This window comes from Caretta caretta, chromosome 8, assembly GCF_965140235.1.
Source record: "Caretta caretta isolate rCarCar2 chromosome 8, rCarCar1.hap1, whole genome shotgun sequence".
Classification (NCBI taxonomy): Eukaryota; Metazoa; Chordata; order Testudines; family Cheloniidae; genus Caretta; species Caretta caretta.
In genome coordinates this window covers 72,081,707-72,101,637 of record NC_134213.1, presented here as the reverse complement: position 1 = coordinate 72,101,637, position 19,931 = coordinate 72,081,707, and the positions used below count along the sequence as shown (strand labels likewise).

Below are 19,931 nucleotides of genomic sequence, written 5' to 3'. Positions count from 1 at the left end.
TTTTAGTTCTTTTACTGTGTTTTTTAATTTGGGGTATACATTTAAGTTGAGCCTCTATTATGGTGTCTTTGAAAAGTGTCCATGCTGCTTGCAAGGATTTTACTCTAGTCACTGTACCTTTTAATTTCTGTTTAACCTCCTCATTTTTGCATAGTTCCCCTTTCTGAAATTAAATGCCACAGTGTTGGGCTGTTTTTCCACAGTGTTCTTCCCACCACTGGAATGTTAAATGTTGTTACATTATGGTCACTATTTCCAAGCGGTCCTGTTATAGTTACCTCTTGGACCAGATCCTGAGCTCTACTCAGGACTAGATCGAGAGTTGCCTCTCCCCTTGTGGGTTCCTGTACCAGCTGCTCCAAAAAAGTCATTTAAAGTATCGAGAAATTTTGTCTCTGCATTTCATCTTGAGGTGACGACGTGTACCCAGTCAATATGGGGATAATTGAAATCCCCCACTATTAATTAGTTTTTTATTTAGATAGCCTCTCTAATCTCCCTTAGCATTTCATTGTCACTATCGCTGTCCTGGTCAGGTGGTCGATAATAGATCCCACTGCAGACATGCCAAACCCGCGGAAAAAACACAGATATTGGGCTTGGTTTTGGCTTCATTGGCTTGTAAATTGCTTGTTGGCTAGTTTTTGGCTTTTTTTTTTTTTTTGATCGGCTCCCAGTGGCAAGCAGGAGAGAGAGTCAGGGGAGCACACCAGGCCCACCACAGTCCCAGATTGGATGCCGGGGGATCTAGTCACATAGTGTTGTGGTTCTTAGCGATTGGCTTGTTTTGGCCTTCTTTTGAAATGGGATTAGCTTGATTTTTGGCTTATTGTGAAAGCCAGGGTGCTTATTTACTGTGTGAAAGTTGGCAACTGTGTTCCACTGGCCATTAGGCAGTTACTAGCCACAACAAGTTTAGTTCTCTCTTTCACTAAGAGGTGGAACTGAGGCACTAGATGAGGAAGTCACCTTGATCACCTTGTTCATCAGCCGTCACGGAGAGAGCGCCAGTCCCAACACGTCATTTGTGGTGTTCTAGCCAGTCCTTCAGCCACCCGCTGGCCAGAATATCAGTGGCACCAGACACCTGATTGGTATAGGGCACGGCAGCCCAGAAGCCCTGAGCGATCCGCCAGCCTGAGCCTCCCAGGTAGCTCGGATTACAGGCGTGCACCACCGCACTTGACCAAATGAGGAAGTAGGGATAGAAAAATGTGAAACCTCTTGGGACAATATTGGGCAAAGAGAACAAGGAACCCTACAGGAATAGCATAATATGACTGGGTCCCATTCTGTGCTCAGTTGCACTATATGTACCTTTGTTGGTGTTTTGAATTTTTTCATTGCATGATGAAAAAACACATTGATGCAACATTGCATTGCAACAAAATATAGGATTCAGGGGGGTACTGTTCTGATAGGAGAACAGAGCTTTAGGAACAGTCTGAAAAATGTTAAGATTTTAGGCCCTGGAAGCTAAAGACTTGCATTATTTTAAAAAACCTCTAATTAACAAGAGAGGGCATGTAACCCCACTATTGGCTGGGAACGTGGTGTCCTTCAGAATCCAAGTTTATTTGTAGAATTTACAGATGTTGGCAGTTGTCCCTGTCATGCCCTCTAACGTAACTCAGCCTTGTTCTGGAGAGATGACCTCAGTCTTCATACCTATGTAATTCCTGGCCTCTTTCCTGGAATTACCAACAAATGTGCTAATTAGTATACCTTGTTACTTCGTGAGGAGTTAGTTTGGCCTGAACTGACACCAGAAATTTACTTAACCTAGACCATCAAATAACCATTAAATGATACTTTGTGGTTCTACTGTTCAGGTCTGGATTTGAACTAGTAACACAGAAGTGAGGCTTTATAGCTCCCTGACATTCCTTTTTTTTTTTTTTGTATTTGGGCTGTGTGTTTTACTTTAATACCAGGCTGGAAGGGTTTAATATTAGTATGCAATATAAACCATTTTCTCTAATTTACATGCTACCCTTAAAGCTAAATAGAAATTCATGTAACTCTTGAATGAAATAAATGAATTTTATTGAGAAATGCTGGGTCAGAAGAAAGCTATATTGTGTGTTTATAATTGGGTTAGCTGAGTGTGCATAATGTATTCTTCAGTGTGTTGTGGCTTTGCTGTGGAAACTTGTAGTTCAAATAAAGACTTTTTGTTGTTGGGAGTAACCATTGTTTTGTTGTTGGGAGTAACCATTGCTTTCTCCCCTGGCCATAGTCTGGAATATGAGTTCTTGGTGAGTAATGCAACGTCTGTTTAACTCTTTTTCTGCTGGGATCACTCTGTAAGAGATTTAAGCTATCAAACTACTTGCTTCAGTAAGGCTGGCAAAACAAAATATGTTCATAGGCAAGTTTTATTGTGGGGATAAATTGTAACAGCAAGAAAGTATCCTGTAGATCAGCACCATGCTATGTGCATGTTACTGTTTAGAGACCAGGCCTTTATTCCCTGATTTCTACTGTAATGGCCGGCTTGTTTGGCTTCAGAATTTGTCTGCTAAAGTGAGTGGTGGTTCTTGGTTTACTTTCTGGTATGTTTCAAATAGATTCTAAGCTTCGTAGCCAAAATGATAAAATGGAACATACTGCCTTAAGGTCTAAATTCTGGCCTCGACACACTTGCAGCTCCGACTCTTCCATGGACGTCACTGGAAGATGGGTATACTGCATATCTGGAGGCAGAATATAGGTCTAAGGGTATGTCCTCGCTGCAAAAAAAGGGTGTGTTCTTAACCAGTGTTCAGCTGGCTCGGGTTAAAGTGAAGATATGACAACTCTGCTTTTAACTTGGGTTAGCAGCTCAAGTGAAAGCCTAGTGGAGGCCTGGGGTTGAATTTGGGGTACTAACCCCGAGTTAAAAGCTGAATTTCTGTGTTTTCACTGCTGATTTAACCCAAGTTTGCTAATGCAAGTTAGCAAACCTGATTTAAGAACACACCTTTTATTTGCAGTGAAGACTGCAAATGTATTACTGCAAGAATATTCAACATGCTTTCCTAGAAAGTGCCACACAAGTGAAGGTATATCATCAGCCACAGATAGCCAGGACAGCCTAAGCTGCTGCACCTAAAACTTCTAGTTTTGGAAGGATTCTGTTTAAATTGTTAGTTGTCAGTAAACCATGTTTTTCAACTGACACACAAGTTGAAGAAAAAAAATACTCATCAATAGAGTTGGCAAGTGCAGTTCCCCCCATCACCTAGTGCCTGCAGGGATGTGGTATCCTGGAGCCTAGGCTGGGCAGGAAGCCCCCTGCAATGCTCCTGTCATGGCCCCCCTCACTCATGCTCCAGCTGGGAGTTGCAGGGGCCATCCACCACCCCTGGGCTGGAACCATTCAGCAGTGGATTGGCCTCCCTGTGGCTAGGGGTCTCTGCTCTACCCAGCCAGAACTGCAGCCTCCCACACGGATGTGGTACCTCAGGCCCCTTGGCCACCCAAGGAGTCTCATGCTGCCCTGTGGTCACAGCCGCACTCATTCACTGGCTTGGGAGTGCAGGGGGCCATCTGCCATGCCGGGCCAGAGCCACTCAGTGGTGGGGTGGCCTCTCAGCACCCTATTTTGTATCCTAGAGTCACATCCCCCAGCATATTCCTATTACCAATCCTGATTGTAAAGACTAAAGATTTGCTGATTCGTGCTACCAGTCCCAGTGCAGCTGCGGTGAAACCAGGATGTCTCAGAACAATGTGTGATAAACAGTCTCTATCTTGCAGCAGTTTGTTGCTCCTTCCATCAACAAAACTCCAGCTGATGTCTGTGGGACAATGAGTTTGGACCAGTCTGTTCTGTGATGCCTAGGACTGGAGATGAAGCTGCAGTTCTGCATTCCCTGCTTTGTGGCTTTACGTTTTGAGATCACTACATACAGCTTCTGCTGTCATTAAACAGTTACTATCTGACACCTCCTCTTTCAACTGTGAAAATTCAGACTGATAAAAATAAAAAAATGCCTAAAACCCATAATATCATACAACTGAGAAAATTTAAAAAATAAAAATAAAAAAGCTTAAAAATAAAAATAGATATTAACTCTTGAAATTACAAACAAACAAATAAAATTAACTGAATTCTGCCCAGCTTACATATGAGATAGAAAATTCATTTTGCAGGTATGTTGCCCAGTTCATTAAACTGTCTTCCTGTAACGCAACCACCAATTAAAAATGTGTGGTATTTTGAAGAAAAAAAAAAACCCAAGAGTTTCTACCTATATTTTAATTTCTAAGGCAGTCTACTTTAGTGTTTTTGAAAAACACAATTGGATCATACAGGATATGGCCAAAAGAGTAATTTTGGTTCCTTGAGCTTCACCACATATTGAAGTTTTGGAAGCTAGGCTATTAACTGACTGTGGTCTTGTTTTGCTTCATGCTGCTGAATACAAGGCTGGTGGTCTATAGAATTACTGCTGTTCGTTCTTACTGCTGTTCATTATTTGAACAGGGTGGGTGTTCAGTCCTGTAAAACTATTATTTATGTACTTGGTGTTGGCTGGGTATTTAGTGAGTCATGAACCAAGAGGAGCCTGGGTAGAAGGATCCAATCTCCAGCATAGGAAACTGGATATAATTAAGTACATTCATCCCAGGTATAAATCTTGGAATGGGGAAAGGATAGGCTTAAAGGTGATATGCAAGGGGAAGTGGCTGGTAAGGCTTAGTGATGTCAATGTCCTCTCAGAAGATGTTCCTTCCAGGCGTTTATGGCTGCTATGAGCGGCGATATGGTTCTACTCCTATAGCTTGCCCCACTGTGGATCTACTTTTGAGTTGAGATTGGAGGTCAGAAAGGTGAGGATTATACTTTAATACACATATCAACCTTTATGTTCTACAGTTTCGTCCTGGGGGGCTCTTATCCATCAGGAAGAAGGACCTGTTTTGATGGTCTGGTTTCCGAGACAGAACTTGATAGATTCCAGATAATGTTAGGGAATGTACTGTCTTCCCAGCAAAATGATGGATTGATTGGCTTTAGAATCATGTCCATGACTATTGATACAATAGCTCTAAATGTCCTCTTTATGGCATTGCCTCATAGGTCATCTTGGTTTTACTGATTATTTGAGATGGTTGAAGCAAGTGGCGAAATCATGAGAGCATTGATGGTAGCAGTCTCATAATGTGCCCAGCCATTTGTATCATAAAGGACTGGTGAAGTGCATGCTGAAAATACATGGGAAGCAAAGAGAAATTTCCACATAGTCTTTTGTAATGGAAATGTTCCAGGTAGTGGGCTGCTTGACTAATTCAGGTTGTCTCCGCTTGGTTACAGAGGCAGTATTTTTCTTACAGCAAGGGATTTTCATGAGCTACTTGCACCAATGGACACAGCACAGAGTCTTAGGATGGCAGATGCAGTCTCTTGGTCTGTGAGGGTATTAAACAGGGACACTTTCTGAGGTTCTAAAGAAGTATGTTGTGCCACAGGCATCACTTAATTCGGAACAGCGTCCTTCCTGGCTTGTTTAGAGCAGTGGGTGCATATCTTAAGCTCTCCATACTCTGTGGTGTGGTCTGAATTTTGATTCATACGCATTCTTTGCATGTTAAATTACAGTTGAACCCTAATTATCTGAAGGCCTCACTGGTTATTGCAAACTTTTGGAGGTTCAGATTAACAAGAGCTTATGCCCTTTGAGCTGTTTAGCTTCAGGGGAATTATTCAACTTTACACCAATGGCGCTCTTGACCTGAGAACAGAGCAGAGTGTTTGAGATGCAGGATGCCTGATAAATAGCATCTGGGCCCTTGTAAAGGGAACAGAAGGAGGTGGAGTTTCCCCCAGTACTGGCTGAAACTACCAGCTGCATTATAGCAATATTTCAGCCTGACTTTCCCAGGTCCATAGGGCACAGCTGAGTTTCAGTCTTGCAGAATTGCAGCTAAGCCACTATAGAGCTGCTCTTCATCTGTGCTCCTGCTAAATATAGAACATTGGCTCATTAGGGTCTACTGGGGTAACTTGTATATTTGTTTTCCTTCAGTAAGTTCCAGTTACTGTGTTCAGTTTTCTGATTCTTGTCACTTTGCGCATTGAAGAATTGGCAGAAAAAAATTCTATCAAGATAAGAACTTGCACCTAATCTCTTAGACAAAAAAACCCAACAACAACAAATCCTTTCTTCAGAAAAGAGACTATATTACCAATGGTCATTGTGCAATCCCAGAACAGTAATTTGCTCCATGACTGTGGAAGATTTATCAGTTTCCATATTTGCTGCCAGCCAGATTTATCATGCTTGATTCAGAAATTGCAATAGGTACAAAGGTAAGAGCAGTTATTGGAAGGGCTAGATGGCTCATTAGGTAGAGGACTTTACCCCATTAAATGTCTCATATTTCACCAGGCTCAACACTCGGTTTTGGCATCTATAGTAATTAGAAGAAACTATCGGCTCGCCAGCCTGAAGGCTGCAGATCCAGGCTCCCTGAGAAGGCTTCTGCAGAAATGAAAAGTTAGCCTGCAGCAAAGACCCATGTTTTAATTTTTTTTCTCCCACACTGATTAGTTCCTCAGTCAGATTGTAAAGTGCAATACAGGAAAGGGGAAAGTTCCTGCATAAAAGTTCCATTGCCTTCCCTCTGAATGGTCTTTCAGAAAATATAGATCATTAAAGACCCCAGCACAATTTTCTCAGATGGCCTGGCCAAAACTCCAGTTTGGATAATTGCATTCTGCATCCCGCAGAGGTGTGGTGGTGGGTGTGGTTTTGTGTTTTGTATTTTTTGGCAAGGAGGAAATGCATTTCTGTTCTTAAGTGCAAATAATGTGGTACCAAAGACTAACTTTACAATTGACAAGATTATTTTTGGTAACATTTAATTCTTTTCTGGATTTTGTGTCATAGTAGTAGTTTAGAAATTGTATTGAGGTACTAAATTTGTATAAAATCTAAGATTAACAACAAAGCACAGGACTTTCTTCACCCTGAGTTTAATATTATGCTATGTTCTGTTCTATTCTTTTCATCTTACTGTACTGTGACCAGTAGGTTTCAAGCACGTTTTAAATAATGACTGTCTCTAAATAACTTACTTAGCTTACAGAAGAGATTGGAAATCTTGAAGATAGAGTGGAATGTGCCAATAACGCTCTGAAAGCTGACTGGGATAGATGGAAACAAAACATGCAACATGATATGAAAACAGCATTTCTTAATGTGACCGAAAATAATATCCACTATTATGAACAGGTAAAACAGACCTTTTTGTTTTATTTTTATTACTTTTTATTTATTTCAGTTCCTCTTAGAAGTCAGTGCATTGTTTTTAAAAATAATTGTCTGTATCCTCATTTGAACGTGTTAAGTTCAAATTCAATATTTATTTTTGTCAAATGGGTCTTTAATTGGCCAGTACACATGGTCTGTATTTTACCTGAGCCCAGGCATGCTGATCCTAAGTTCATCATCAACAGAGGGCAGTCTTGTTTTACTAAGCACAAAAATTTGAACATATATTTTTTTCTGTTCAATGTGAGCTATAGTGTTTCAGTTGGGAAAACCTTTTACTGGGGCTGCATGAGGATGCTTCCCTGAAAACTCACTCATGTAAATGATTTTGTATAAAAGAAAACTATTAATTTTTTTTCTTTCATCTTTTAAAATTAACTTTATTCCCAGTACTTGATGAACTAGGAAAGATCTCTTATGTCCTTCAAATTGCAAACAAGCAACAAAATCAACACAAAATAGTGATGATAAAGTTTTGGGAAAATTACAGGGAGAATGTATTATACACTTAATTTTTTTTTAAAGTCTACTAAAGCTGTGTCCTTTTTATATTAATGGTGTACAACAAATAGATACTTTGGGACTTTGCATAACTGAAGTCTCCCTTAATCTAAAAAGAGAGCAAACGGTGTCATCCCAAGACTTTTATCAGCAAATGTATGGTTTCTAATAGTCTTTGTAATGATGCCTTTGACAAGTGTATACACTTTCTGATTAAACAGAGTGTATATACTTATTTATAAGGGGAACTAGAAAATATTTGACAGGGTTTGCAGCGTGTTCTGTGAAGCTTCTTCATGATCAAAAATGGTATTGTTAGTGTACATTTTGTAAGAATCCTGGTAGGCTAGAAATTTGAGTGCTTTTTTTCATCTTTTTGTTTTTTGTTTTTTGTTTTTGTTTAAAAGCGTCTCTTTACTTTGAAAAATGTGCTGCAGCCCAATAAGCTATTTGTCAATTGGGAAAGAAATCATTTGTATCCTTTATTAATACAATTTTGATACTTTGCAGTCTCCTTTTTCTGAGCTTTTTGTGGCTTACTCTGAATGGATCACTGTGTCCTGATTTTACAAATCGTCGCAATAGAATGTAATTGAAAAGACAGAACTCATGATAATCAGGTCCACTTAATTAACATATTGTCCGTGGGAGGCCTGGACATTGACTGTCTGCCATTATATATTAAGATCAAAGTATTTGCTGAAATCAGACATTAAAGTTTTTTGGTATCCTCTTGTTTTTCAATCATCTTGTGACTTCTGACTACATCAAGAATATGTTCAAATGTTAACCATAAAGGAATATCTAGTTAACTTCTGGATAAATTGAGACACAGATACAGTCCCTAGAGTTTCTTTTATGAAAAGAAATGGTCTCAGTTTAGTTAGGACTTTAATTTAAATATTTAAATATCACAGACAGTTTTTGTAAAGGCCTCTATCAAGTATCATCAAACTGATACAACTGAACAAATAGGGCTTTTTTAGGTAATTTCTCACAAAGCTCTTTTTATACAGAAATTTCCTGATTTGTTTGAGAAGTTTGGGTGGGATGAGGAGCATGTGGCTATCTGAAGCATACAGGAATCTGTAAGCCACTTTTCCTCTCCTGTGAAGATGTCCTAGTGAAAATGCACCACTGTTGGTGACCTGCAAATTATATTTTTGAAATGGTTTGTGTACCCTTTTCTGCCTCATTATAATGCCTGAAAGAATTTATTTAGAGAGATGGATGAGGGGGGTGAGGTTTGTATACAACATTTATAGCAAGTCCAAATCCAATCAACATCCAGGTCCTCAAAATATTGAACCTAGTTCTTTCATCAAAAACAGGAAAGTCAGAGCCGGGTATTTTCTAATGTCATAAACCAACAAAGAACTTAAAAATAAAATTACCCTTACAGCCGCCTAGTATATCATTAAAGAGAAGTGAAGAGTGCAAAACTTTAAGTTTTAAGCATGTTTATAGTTGCAAAGCAGAAGTGCCTGAGCTTAATCTTTTGACATTTGGCACTTTTTTTTGATGTTACTAGTTGTGGAAAAGTGTGGTGCAATGAAATACTCAGATCATTCTATCTAATTACAAAATGTAAACTACTTACAAATTTTCATCACTAAAATGGCAGGTCTAATGTAGAGAGATTTTTCTCCATTAGATGGAGATACTGAAACTATAACAGATATTTTAAAAAATCTTTTGTTACAGTAGTTTTATTCCTGAATTGTAACAAATCACTGTTTTTCTTTTAAGAAATTATATAGGTGGGATCAGTGGACAGAGCCCTGATCCTGCATTTGGAGCAATGTAGGCAGACTTGTTGCACCGATATGTATCTCCATTGACTTGGGCACAGGAGCCACCTAGGTATCATGTATTAGATTGCAGACGAGTTGCAAAATACTGGAAACATAAAGTTGTTAACGAACATGTCCAAAAGCTCGGCAAGTCACCTATAGCTTAGAACTGATTATGGCCTATTGAAGTGTCAGTTAAATATTTTCTCATTCTGGCGTGTAAAGTTCTTCACAGCCATGCTGGAAAAAAACTAATATTTAGTAAAATAAAACAAGATACAAAAAAAAAAGAGTACTTGTGCCACCTTAGAGACTAACCAATTTATTTGAGCATAAGCTTTCGTGAGCTACAGCTCACTTCATCGGATGCATACTGTGGAAACTGCAGAAGACATTTATATACACAGAGACCATGAAACAATACCTCCTCCCACCCCACTCTCCTGCTGATAATAGCTTATCTAAAGTGATCACTCTCCTTACAATGTGTATGATAATCAAGGTGGGCCATTTCCATCACAAATCCAGGTTTTCTCACCCTCCCCCCCCTTTTCCAAAAACCACACACACAAACTCATTCTCCTGCTGGTAATAGCTCATCCAAACTGACCACTCTCCTTACAATGTGTATGATAATCAAGGTGGGCCATTTCCAGCATAAATCCAAGTTTAACCAGAACGTCGGGGGGGGGGGAAGGAAAAAACAAGGGGAAATAGGCTACCTTGCATAATGACTTAGCCACTCCCAATCTCTATTTAAGCCTAAATTAATAGTATCCAATTTGCAAATGAATTCCAATTCAGCAGTTTCTCGCTGGAGTCTGGATTTGAAGTTTTTTTGTTTTAAGATAGCGACCTTCATGTCCGTAATTGCGTGACCAGAGAGATTGAAGTGTTCTCCGACTGGTTTATGAATGTTATAATTCTTGACATCTGATTTGTGTCCATTTATTCTTTTACGTAGAGACTGTCCAGTTTGACCAATGTACATGGCAGAGGGGCATTGCTGGCACATGATGGCATATATCACATTGGTGGATGTGCAGGTGAACGAGCCTCTGATAGTGTGGCTGATGTTATTAGGCCCTGTGATGGTGTCCCCTGAATAGATACGTGGGCACAGTTGGCAACGGGCTTTGTTGCAAGGATAGGTTCCTGGGTTAGTGGTTCTGTTGTGTGGTATGTGGTTGTTGGTGAGTATTTGCTTCAGGTTGGGGGGCTGTCTGTAGGCAAGGACTGGCCTCTCTCCCAAGATTTGTGAGAGTGTTGGGTCATCCTTCAGGATAGGTTGTAGATCCTTAATAATGCGTTGGAGGGGTTTTAGTTGGGGGCTGAAGGTGACGGCTAGTGGCGTTCTGTTATTTTCTTTGTTAGGCCTGTCCTGTAGTAGGTGACTTCTGGGAACTCTTCTGGCTCTATCAATCTGTTTCTTCACTTCTGCAGGTGGGTATTGTAGCTCTAAGAATGCTTGATAGAGATCTTGTAGGTGTTTGTCTCTGTCTGATGGGTTGGAGCAAATGCGGTTGTATCGCAGAGCTTGGCTGTAGACGATGGATCGTGTGGTGTGGTCAGGGTGAAAGCTGGAGGCATGTAGGTAGGAATAGCGGTCAGTAGGTTTCTGGTATAGGGTGGTGTTTATGTGACCATCGTTTATTAGCACTGTAGTGTCCAGAAAGTGGATTTCTTGTGTGGACTGAACCAGGCTGAGGTTGATGGTGGGATGGAAATTGTTGAAATCATGGTGGAATTCCTCAAGGGCTTCTTTTCCATGGGTCCAGATGATGAAGATGTCATCAATATAGCGCAAGTAGAGTAGGGGCGTTAGGGGACGAGAGCTGAGGAAGCGTTGTTCTAAATCAGCCATAAAAATGTTGGCATACTGTGGGGCCATGCGGGTACCCAAAGCAGTGCCGCTGATCTGAAGGTATACATTGTCCCCAAATGTGAAATAGTTATGGGTAAGGACAAAGTCACAAAGTTCAGCCACCAGGTTAGCCGTGACATTATCGGGGATAGTGTTCTTGATGGCTTGTAGTCCATCTTTGTGTCGAATGTTGGTGTAGAGGGCTTCTTCATCCATAGTGGCCAGGATGGTGTTATCAGGAAGATCACCGATGGATTGTAGTTTCCTCAGGAAGTCAGTGGTGTCTCGAAGGTAGCTGGGAGTGCTGGTAGCGTAGGGCCTGAGGAGGGAGTCTACATAGCCAGACAATCCTGCTGTCAGGGTGCCAATGCCTGAGATGATGGGGCGCCCAGGATTTCCAGGTTTATGGATCTTAGGTAGTAGATAAAATATCCCAGGTCGGGGTTCCAGGGGTGTGTCTGTGCAGATTTGATCTTGTGCTTTTTCAGGAAGTTTCTTGAGCAAATGCTGTAGTTGCTTTTGGTAACTCTCCGTGGGATCATAGGGTAATGGCTTGTAGAAAGTAGTGTTGGAGAGCTGCCGAGCAGCCTCTTGTTCATATTCCGACCTATTCATGATGACAACAGCACCTCCTTTGTCAGCCTTTTTGATTATGATGTCAGAGTTGTTTTTGAGGCTGTGGATGGCATTGTGTTCTGCACGGCTGAGGTTATGGGGCAAGTGATGCTGCTTTTCCACAATTTCAGCCCGTGCATGTCGGCGGAAGCACTCTATGTAGAAGTCCAGTCTGCTGTTCGACCTTCAGGAGGAGTCCACCTAGAATCCTTTTTGTAATGTTGGTAGGGAGGCCTCTGTGGATTAGTATGTTGTTCAGAGGTATTTTGGAAATACTCCTTGAGTCGGAGACGTCGAAAATAGGATTCTAGGTCACCACAGAACTGTATCATGTTCGTGGGGGTGGAGGGGCAGAAGGAGAGGCCCCGAGATAGGACAGCTTCTTCTACTGGACTGAGAGTATAGTTGGATAGGTTAACAATATTGCTGGGTGGGTTGAGGGAACCATTGCTGTGGCCCCTTGTAGCATGTAGTAGTTTAGAAAGTTTAGTGTCCTTTTTCTTTTGTAGAGAAGCAAAGTGTGCGTTGTAAATGGCTTGTCTAGTTTTAGTAAATTCCAGCCACGAGGAAGTTTGTGTGGAAGGTTGGTTTTTTATGAGAGTATCCAGTTCTGAGAGCTCATTCTTAATCTTTCCCTGTTTTCTGTAGAGGATGTTGATCAGGTGATTCCGCAGTTTCTTTGAGAGCATGTGGCACAAACTGTCAGCATAGTCTGTGTGCTATGTAGATTGCAATGGATTTTTTACCTTCAGTCCTTTTGGTACGACTACTACAGGACAGGCCTAACAAAGAAAATAACAGAACGCCACTAGCCGTCACCTTCAGCCCCCAACTAAAACCCCTCCAATGCATTATTAAGGATCTACAACCTATCCTGAAGGATGACCCAACACTCTCACAAATCTTGGGAGAGAGGCCAGTCCTTGCCTACAGACAGCCCCCCAACCTGAAGCAAATACTCACCAACAACCACATACCACACAACAGAACCACTAACCCAGGAACCTATCCTTGCAACAAAGCCCGTTGCCAACTGTGCCCACGTATCTATTCAGGGGACACCATCACAGGGCCTAATAACATCAGCCACACTATCAGAGGCTCGTTCACCTGCACATCCACCAATGTGATATATGCCATCATGTGCCAGCAATGCCCCTCTGCCATGTACATTGGTCAAACTGGACAGTCTCTACGTAAAAGAATAAATGGACACAAATCAGATGTCAAGAATTATAACATTCATAAACCAGTCGGAGAACACTTCAATCTCTCTGGTCACGCAATTACGGACATGAAGGTCGCTATCTTAAAACAAAAAAACTTCAAATCCAGACTCCAGCGAGAAACTGCTGAATTGGAATTCATTTGCAAATTGGATACTATTAATTTAGGCTTAAATAGAGATTGGGAGTGGCTAAGTCATTATGCAAGGTAGCCTATTTCCCCTTGTTTTTTCCTACCCCCCCCCCGCCCGACGTTCTGGTTAAACTTGGATTTATGCTGGAAATGGCCCACCTTGATTATCATACACATTGTAAGGAGAGGTTTCAGAGTAATAGCCGTGTTAGTCTGTATTCGCAAAAAGAAAAGGAGTAATTGTGGCACCTTAGAAACTAACCAATTTATTTGAGCATAAGCTTTCGTGAGCTACAGCTCACTTCATCGGATGCATACTATGGAAACTGCAGAAGACATTATATACACAGAGACCATGAAACAATACCTCCTATTACCTGCTAATACCTGCTATTACCAGCAGGAGAGTGGGGTGGGAGGAGGTATTGTTTCATGGTCTCTGTGTATATAATGTCTTCTGCAGTTTCCACAGTATGCATCCGATGAAGTGAGCTGTAGCTCACGAAAGCTTATGCTCAAATAAATTGGTTAGTTTCTAAGGTGCCACAATTACTCCTTTTTTTTTGCGAATACAGACTTAACACGACTGTTACTCTGAAAGATACAAAAGGTCACTACACAACATTTTATTTTATGTTACTAATACATCTAAAATTCAAAGATCACATGATACAATTTAGTGAAAGCAAAGCAGATAACTGGAAGTACTGAACGCTGGCTTCAAAGAACTACTGTGATTGCTCCTATTTGTTTTCCTCACATGCTTTTTCTCACAATCTCTGCTAGTACCAACAAAATTAAAAACACATTAACAAAACTGCCACCATCAAAAGAAAAAGAGCCTTGGTAACCCATTCCTTCTAGAAAAGCCTGAGTAAAATGGCTGGGCTTTGCAATAAAACCTGAAGGCCAGAAAAATTTGGGCTTTGTGGAGCCAAATGACTGTATGTCCTAGAGCTTGTGTTTTCCAGTGTGTGTTAAACACTCCATTGAGTAGAGGTAGAATTCCGTTCATAATGTACAGTGACAAGTGATATTTAATTAATTTTTGGCACTAAGCGAAAAGTATTTTTTCTTCTGCACGAGTGAGCCTCTCTTTTAAAAGATAGCTTCTAATTTCACCTTTTTCATGTGTCAGACTACTGTAGTCCTGTTCAGCCTTTGCAGATTAGTCAGAAGGAGAGCTAGTTTCTTTGATAGCATAGTGAGATCCTTACCAGTGCAAACATTGCTTGCTATTCTCAGAGAATTTAAGTAGTTTTCTAAGCTAGCATCTTATTTATTGATTCAAATTTATAAAAAAGTTCCTGTCCCCAACCCAAGGTGCTGTACAGTCAAACACGTGCAGAAATGGGCCAAAAAAGCCACATACATAACAAAGTAACTTCTTCTCTCCAACTCCAAAACTTTATTCAACCTCCTCCTCTTAGGAAAAACCTTTGAAAAATGGATTGATTTGTAGTGCACCCTGAATGTCTTCATATTGACACATTTGGCTAGTCATATCCTGGCACAGCTATGTTAGCGGCACATGCACGTGCTTCACATCCTACCTTAGGAGCTCCACTTTATAAGCGTAACAAATGCATTGTGTGTGGTGGTTTTTTTTTTTTAATTTCCAAAGTTGGTTAAATCAAAATCTGTTTTCCTCCAGAAGACAAGGTACTCTCCTCTAAGAGGGCAATTTGGATGACAGATTTCACCTTCCAACCTCCAGTCATTTCAGCTACAGGAATTAAAAGCAAAGCTCTTTTGTTTATAATGGAAAGTGGCTTTTTCCTACCCCTCTGTCTCCCTCACTTTTTTTTTTTGTGCTCAAGAACTGCTGAACTGTACACGCTCAATCCTCTATAAAAAGAAATAGAAACTCCTCCTAGAGAACATCACTTCCCGAAAATGATTTTTTAAGAACGTCATTAGACACTGAAAATAAGGGGGATGGGAATGGAAACAATTATGCATCTTTAAATACTTCATGCTGTTTCTGCCATTATTATTGTGCAATCTGTTTTTTATATTTTATCGTGAATTAGACATGCAACTGTGCAGTGTGGAGACCTTTTCAGTGTTATTGCTAAAAATAATTCAATATAAATATGTAACTCGGCAGTTGCTCTAATGAAATACACATTCATTTTAGCTTCAGATAAAGTAGCATTACTTAAGATCTTGTTGCTTCATTTTTGCATATTTAGCTTTTTGCTGTGATCTACAGTAGTTTTATGAATAATTGCACTCGAAATGACAAGCCTATATGTACAAATTAAATTTCCTATTAACATTTTTTCTGTCTTCCTGGTTGAAGCCTGTTGAAATTCTAAATAAAGGATCATCCTTTTTCTCTCTACCAGAAGAACTAAATAAGTCTAGAAGAATGGTTAAAGTACATATTTTTAAAGTAATGTGATTTTATGTAGTTCATGTTTCACAGTATAAAAAGCACGAGCCTAAGGCACAGAGACCTAGTTTTGTGTTGGTTAATTATAAATCTTGTCAGCTGTAGCACCACAGTGATGTCTGACAACAAAATGAGCCACAGTAATTCCTATATTTTGGGAAATGAATTTGTTATATAAATGAGAATAAATTAAAAATTGAACAACATACAAAAGATCTTTATATCTTTGCTTGAAAAGACTTCAGTGAACTGGTTCTGTAAAAATGATGAGCAAATGTAGTATGAATTAGTTTAAAAACCTGTTTTGTCTCAGTTTGCAGTGGTAATACGATGTCACTCATCTTCCAACCAGCGCTGCTATTTTTATTTAAATGATTCAAATGTGTGAACTGTGAAGTCTTTAGTCACATGGACAAAATCTAAAACAATTCAAAAAGCAGTTATCTAGTATTAAAAAAAAAAACAAAAAACTTTTCAGCAAACAGCATTCAGCACGCATCCTGACTGAGCACCCTTCTCAATTCCCAGAAAAAGTTTAGGAAAATAGATGTGCCTTGCAACATTACATGAAGATAAGCCAGTCTTGGCACTGGTGAACCAAGGTGGGGAAACAAATCCCAGAATCTAGGATCATCATTGGAAAGCACCCAGCAAGTAGCCACCCCTTGGTCAGTTTACACCAAGAGGAAGCCTCCAACTCAAGTTTTATCTCAGATATTCTCAGCTGCTGTGATATTATATATAGGGGAGAGAGAGAATCTATAACAACTCCATTTATTTGGGACTCTCTCTACAGAATGTCAAAACCAACCTTAATTTCCACCCATAAATCAACTGGCACCCACTGCTCCCCTTTAGCACAGTTCTGCTGCTTCTCTCCTCATATTCAGCACTCTTTCGCCATCTCAAAGTAACCTTTTCCCCAATCTAGTCATTCAGTACAGAAATGCAGCTCTTCACATGAATCCTATTTTATGGTTTCATTCCCCTCCCTCCTTTGAAACTGAGGTGCCTATCTCCTGAGTGGAGATACAGGGTTACCGCTTGCAGCAGAGAAAATGGGAATCAGTAGAGGATTTTGTCAGCAGGGAATGACCAAGAAAGGGTCAGAGGGTCTCTGAACACAAGGGTTCTTTAGCACAAGGGATGATCTAAGCCACCTTGTGAATAAATACAAACCATAGAGTCACTGACATGTTCTGTAGTAACCAAGGATCCATACAGAATAAGGCTTCTAAATGTTTTCTTTTGTTGCTCTCTTGGGCATTTCGATACTAAGCCTTATATCTTAGTGTCATTCTTTTGAGCCAAGGTTTCCTTCATTTTTCTTGAATCCATGGTTCTGGTCCCTTGTGTTGTCATTCATCCCGTGCTCTTTGTCCTCCTGTGCTTCCCTGTGTCCTCACCTTTGGGATCTTCTGTCAAGATTACTTGTGATCTTTTCACCATCCCACCTACAGACGCTCCCCGGGTTATGCAAGACCCGACTTAGGCAAATCTGCATTTACGGAAAAAGTTCCATAAGCTAGAAACAGTGGGGGGGTTTTGCATAATGGTCAGGTATATGTTTCCAACTTACGCAAAATTCGAGTTACGCAAGGCGTTCCAGACTGGAATGATTGCGTAAGTCTGGGAGCGTCTGTACTTGCTTTAATGCAGGTGTTGAGGAATACCAAGATTTGGTCACTTTAAAAGAAAAAAAAACAACCCTGAAAATCATGGAATCCAGGGCTTTTGTGACAAAGACACATCTATCACTATTAATAAATAGAGATTTCATGGCTGAATTTTGAAGTTTTTTCCGATACATATGTCAGATAAGACAAAAGCTTATTGTTGATCTTTTTACTTCTGCCAAGCAATGATGAATGTTATGTATTTTATTTTATTCAGGTATAGTAAACTACTGTAGCTTAAATAGCTTATTCCAAAAGTTTTTCACACAAGGAACAATGTCATTTTCAGGGCAATTGGAATTAACACAAAGTTTGAATAATTGGAGCATGCTGTTCGGTATTTAATATAAGTGCTTTTTCCTACAGATGTTCAGAAGACTTATTTAATATCAGTTTTGCAGATTCTTCTTGAAAAGATTGTGTACAGGAAGTAGTAATTAAGGTGTGTTACCCAAATATCTGTTAATACAGAAGAGTAAGAAAACTACATTTCATTAAAGCACGCACAATTTCATGTTTTCCTGTAGCATCAAAAGTGGTAAAGCTACCACAACATAGTGGCAGCACTGAATGTTTTGCACCTTTGTAATGGCTCACTCTAGGTGACAAACGTGAAAAGTTTGAAAGCTTTGGGAAGTAACTGACGGTGCACACAACAATCATTAATCATGGGTTTTCTCTGAGAACTGACATCTTAACATTCACCTGTAGTTTCAGATGGTTTGCCAAGCAACTTTGTGTTCTGAGCTACAGACATTCATACAAATCAACTTGAGCCAAAAAAGGTTTATCAAAGTAGTTTGATACGAATATGTATAACATTGGTTCCTAAAATGAAAAACTGTTTTCAACATTAAAAATAAGTTTTGCCATCATGAGGAGTATATGTTTGTCCTAGAAAAGCTACATTTTTCCTCCTCCCTTTGATTCTATTCCTTAGTACACAGAAAAATCTGTGACTTCGAGTGTTTAGAAACAAATGGATTTGATTTAATTTAACTGAGAAAGGATATTAGATCTCCAAGTATGAATCCTTAGAGATTGATAAGGAACTATAACTTACAGTTTGATGTTGCATTCCTTTTAATTTGATGGAGTCTATTTGGAAGATATCTTTGCCTGTATGTAAAGGGAGAGATTAAAAAAGAGCATAATTAATGGTAGACTCCTTACCGTGTTATCCCTTATGCTAATATGTACGCTTATGATGCTTGCAGTGTATGCTTGTCATTATCTAAGAGTGATATTTATTTGTAGCTCAGCATGTTGGCTAACAGTACATCCTTGATCGGTCTAAGAAACCATATTTATTACTCACTGTAACTCCTCAAGAAGCTGTTTGTAGTAGATATAGATAGATATAGGTCTTTTCTTATTTTCTCCTTAGCTACCAGTTTTACCAAGAACCCATATTCCTTATTCATAAGTATCTGTTTTCTTTAAGTGCCTTGCTACCTGGGAGTCCTTCCTGACATCTCAAACAGTGGATCTTCATTTGGGAGAAGATTCTGAAGATAAACCTTGAATATATTTCTGATTGATCTTCCTCTTCAGTGCAGTTTCTGCCAACCAAAGAAGTGTTCTTTATATGAGATCAGATACATTATGAAATAAAACTGTAAGAATCAGTGACATCTGGAAAACCAGCCTATTGAAAACTCAGGTATTCTAGTGTCCTGACCTACATTTTTGGATCATGGTATATATTGCTATATATTGCTCAGTTATTATTTTACAGATTTTATGCAAGTGCTTCCATATAATTGTTTTCTTAAATATTGTGTAATTTGGATAAAAATATTTTAAATATGTAAAAACTCAATTTTAATAAAAAGTTTAATACAGAATTGGTTTTAATCCTCTTTCCTAGTCATTAAGAATTAAATTTTCCATTTTAGCTTGCTTTGTTACATTTTATTTGTAAGATAAATTTCCCACATTTTGTAAAACTACATAACAATTCTCAGGTAGTTGATCATTAATTTTTTTTAATTGATTATGCTGGTGTCAGTCCATGGTGAAGTGGTAGCTAACTTTTACCATAAGTCTGGTTTTGACTTCCCTAATTCTCTACAAAATGTAGATCAGTCTCCCTGAAATTTTCCATTATGATCTTATGCTGGAGTAGAATTTTTATGGAAGTTTTGAGCCAAGTTGACAGTACACCAAAAACTACTTGATTTAGAAATACTTTTCTTTTTTTAATATGGAGTGGTGGTGATTTCTGGTAGCCTCAAAAAACTGGTGACTGACCTTTTTTAGAGGTGAAAGTAATGAATTTAGTTAAGAGCAGTTTATGCATATGTTAGGGATTTTGGTGTATACAGAATTTAGTCTATACCAGCTGGATGTGAACTTCTTAAAGTATAAGTTGGATGTGTCTTGACATTAAAATCTGCGTAGACCTTACAGTAAGTAGAGAGGTGTGAATGGCTTGTCAAATATCATCTTTTGACACTGTAA

At 39.4% G+C, this 19,931-nt stretch overlaps 1 protein-coding gene across 2 annotated transcripts in view; it reads left to right on the top strand.

The window, feature by feature from the left end:
• The window catches only part of SNX7 (sorting nexin 7), a 68,102-nt gene extending 48,787 nt beyond the window's left edge, over positions 1 to 19,315 (top strand). The window contains exons 8-9 of one of the 2 annotated variants that reach the window (XM_048861315.2): positions 7,071 to 7,223; positions 18,913 to 19,315. In XM_048861315.2, the coding sequence (XP_048717272.2) occupies positions 7,071 to 7,223; positions 18,913 to 18,993 (234 nt within the window). In that variant the 3' untranslated portion in view covers positions 18,994 to 19,315. The other variant, XM_048861317.2, reaches the window with a different exon arrangement.
• The last annotated feature ends 616 nt before the right edge of the window (positions 19,316 to 19,931 follow it).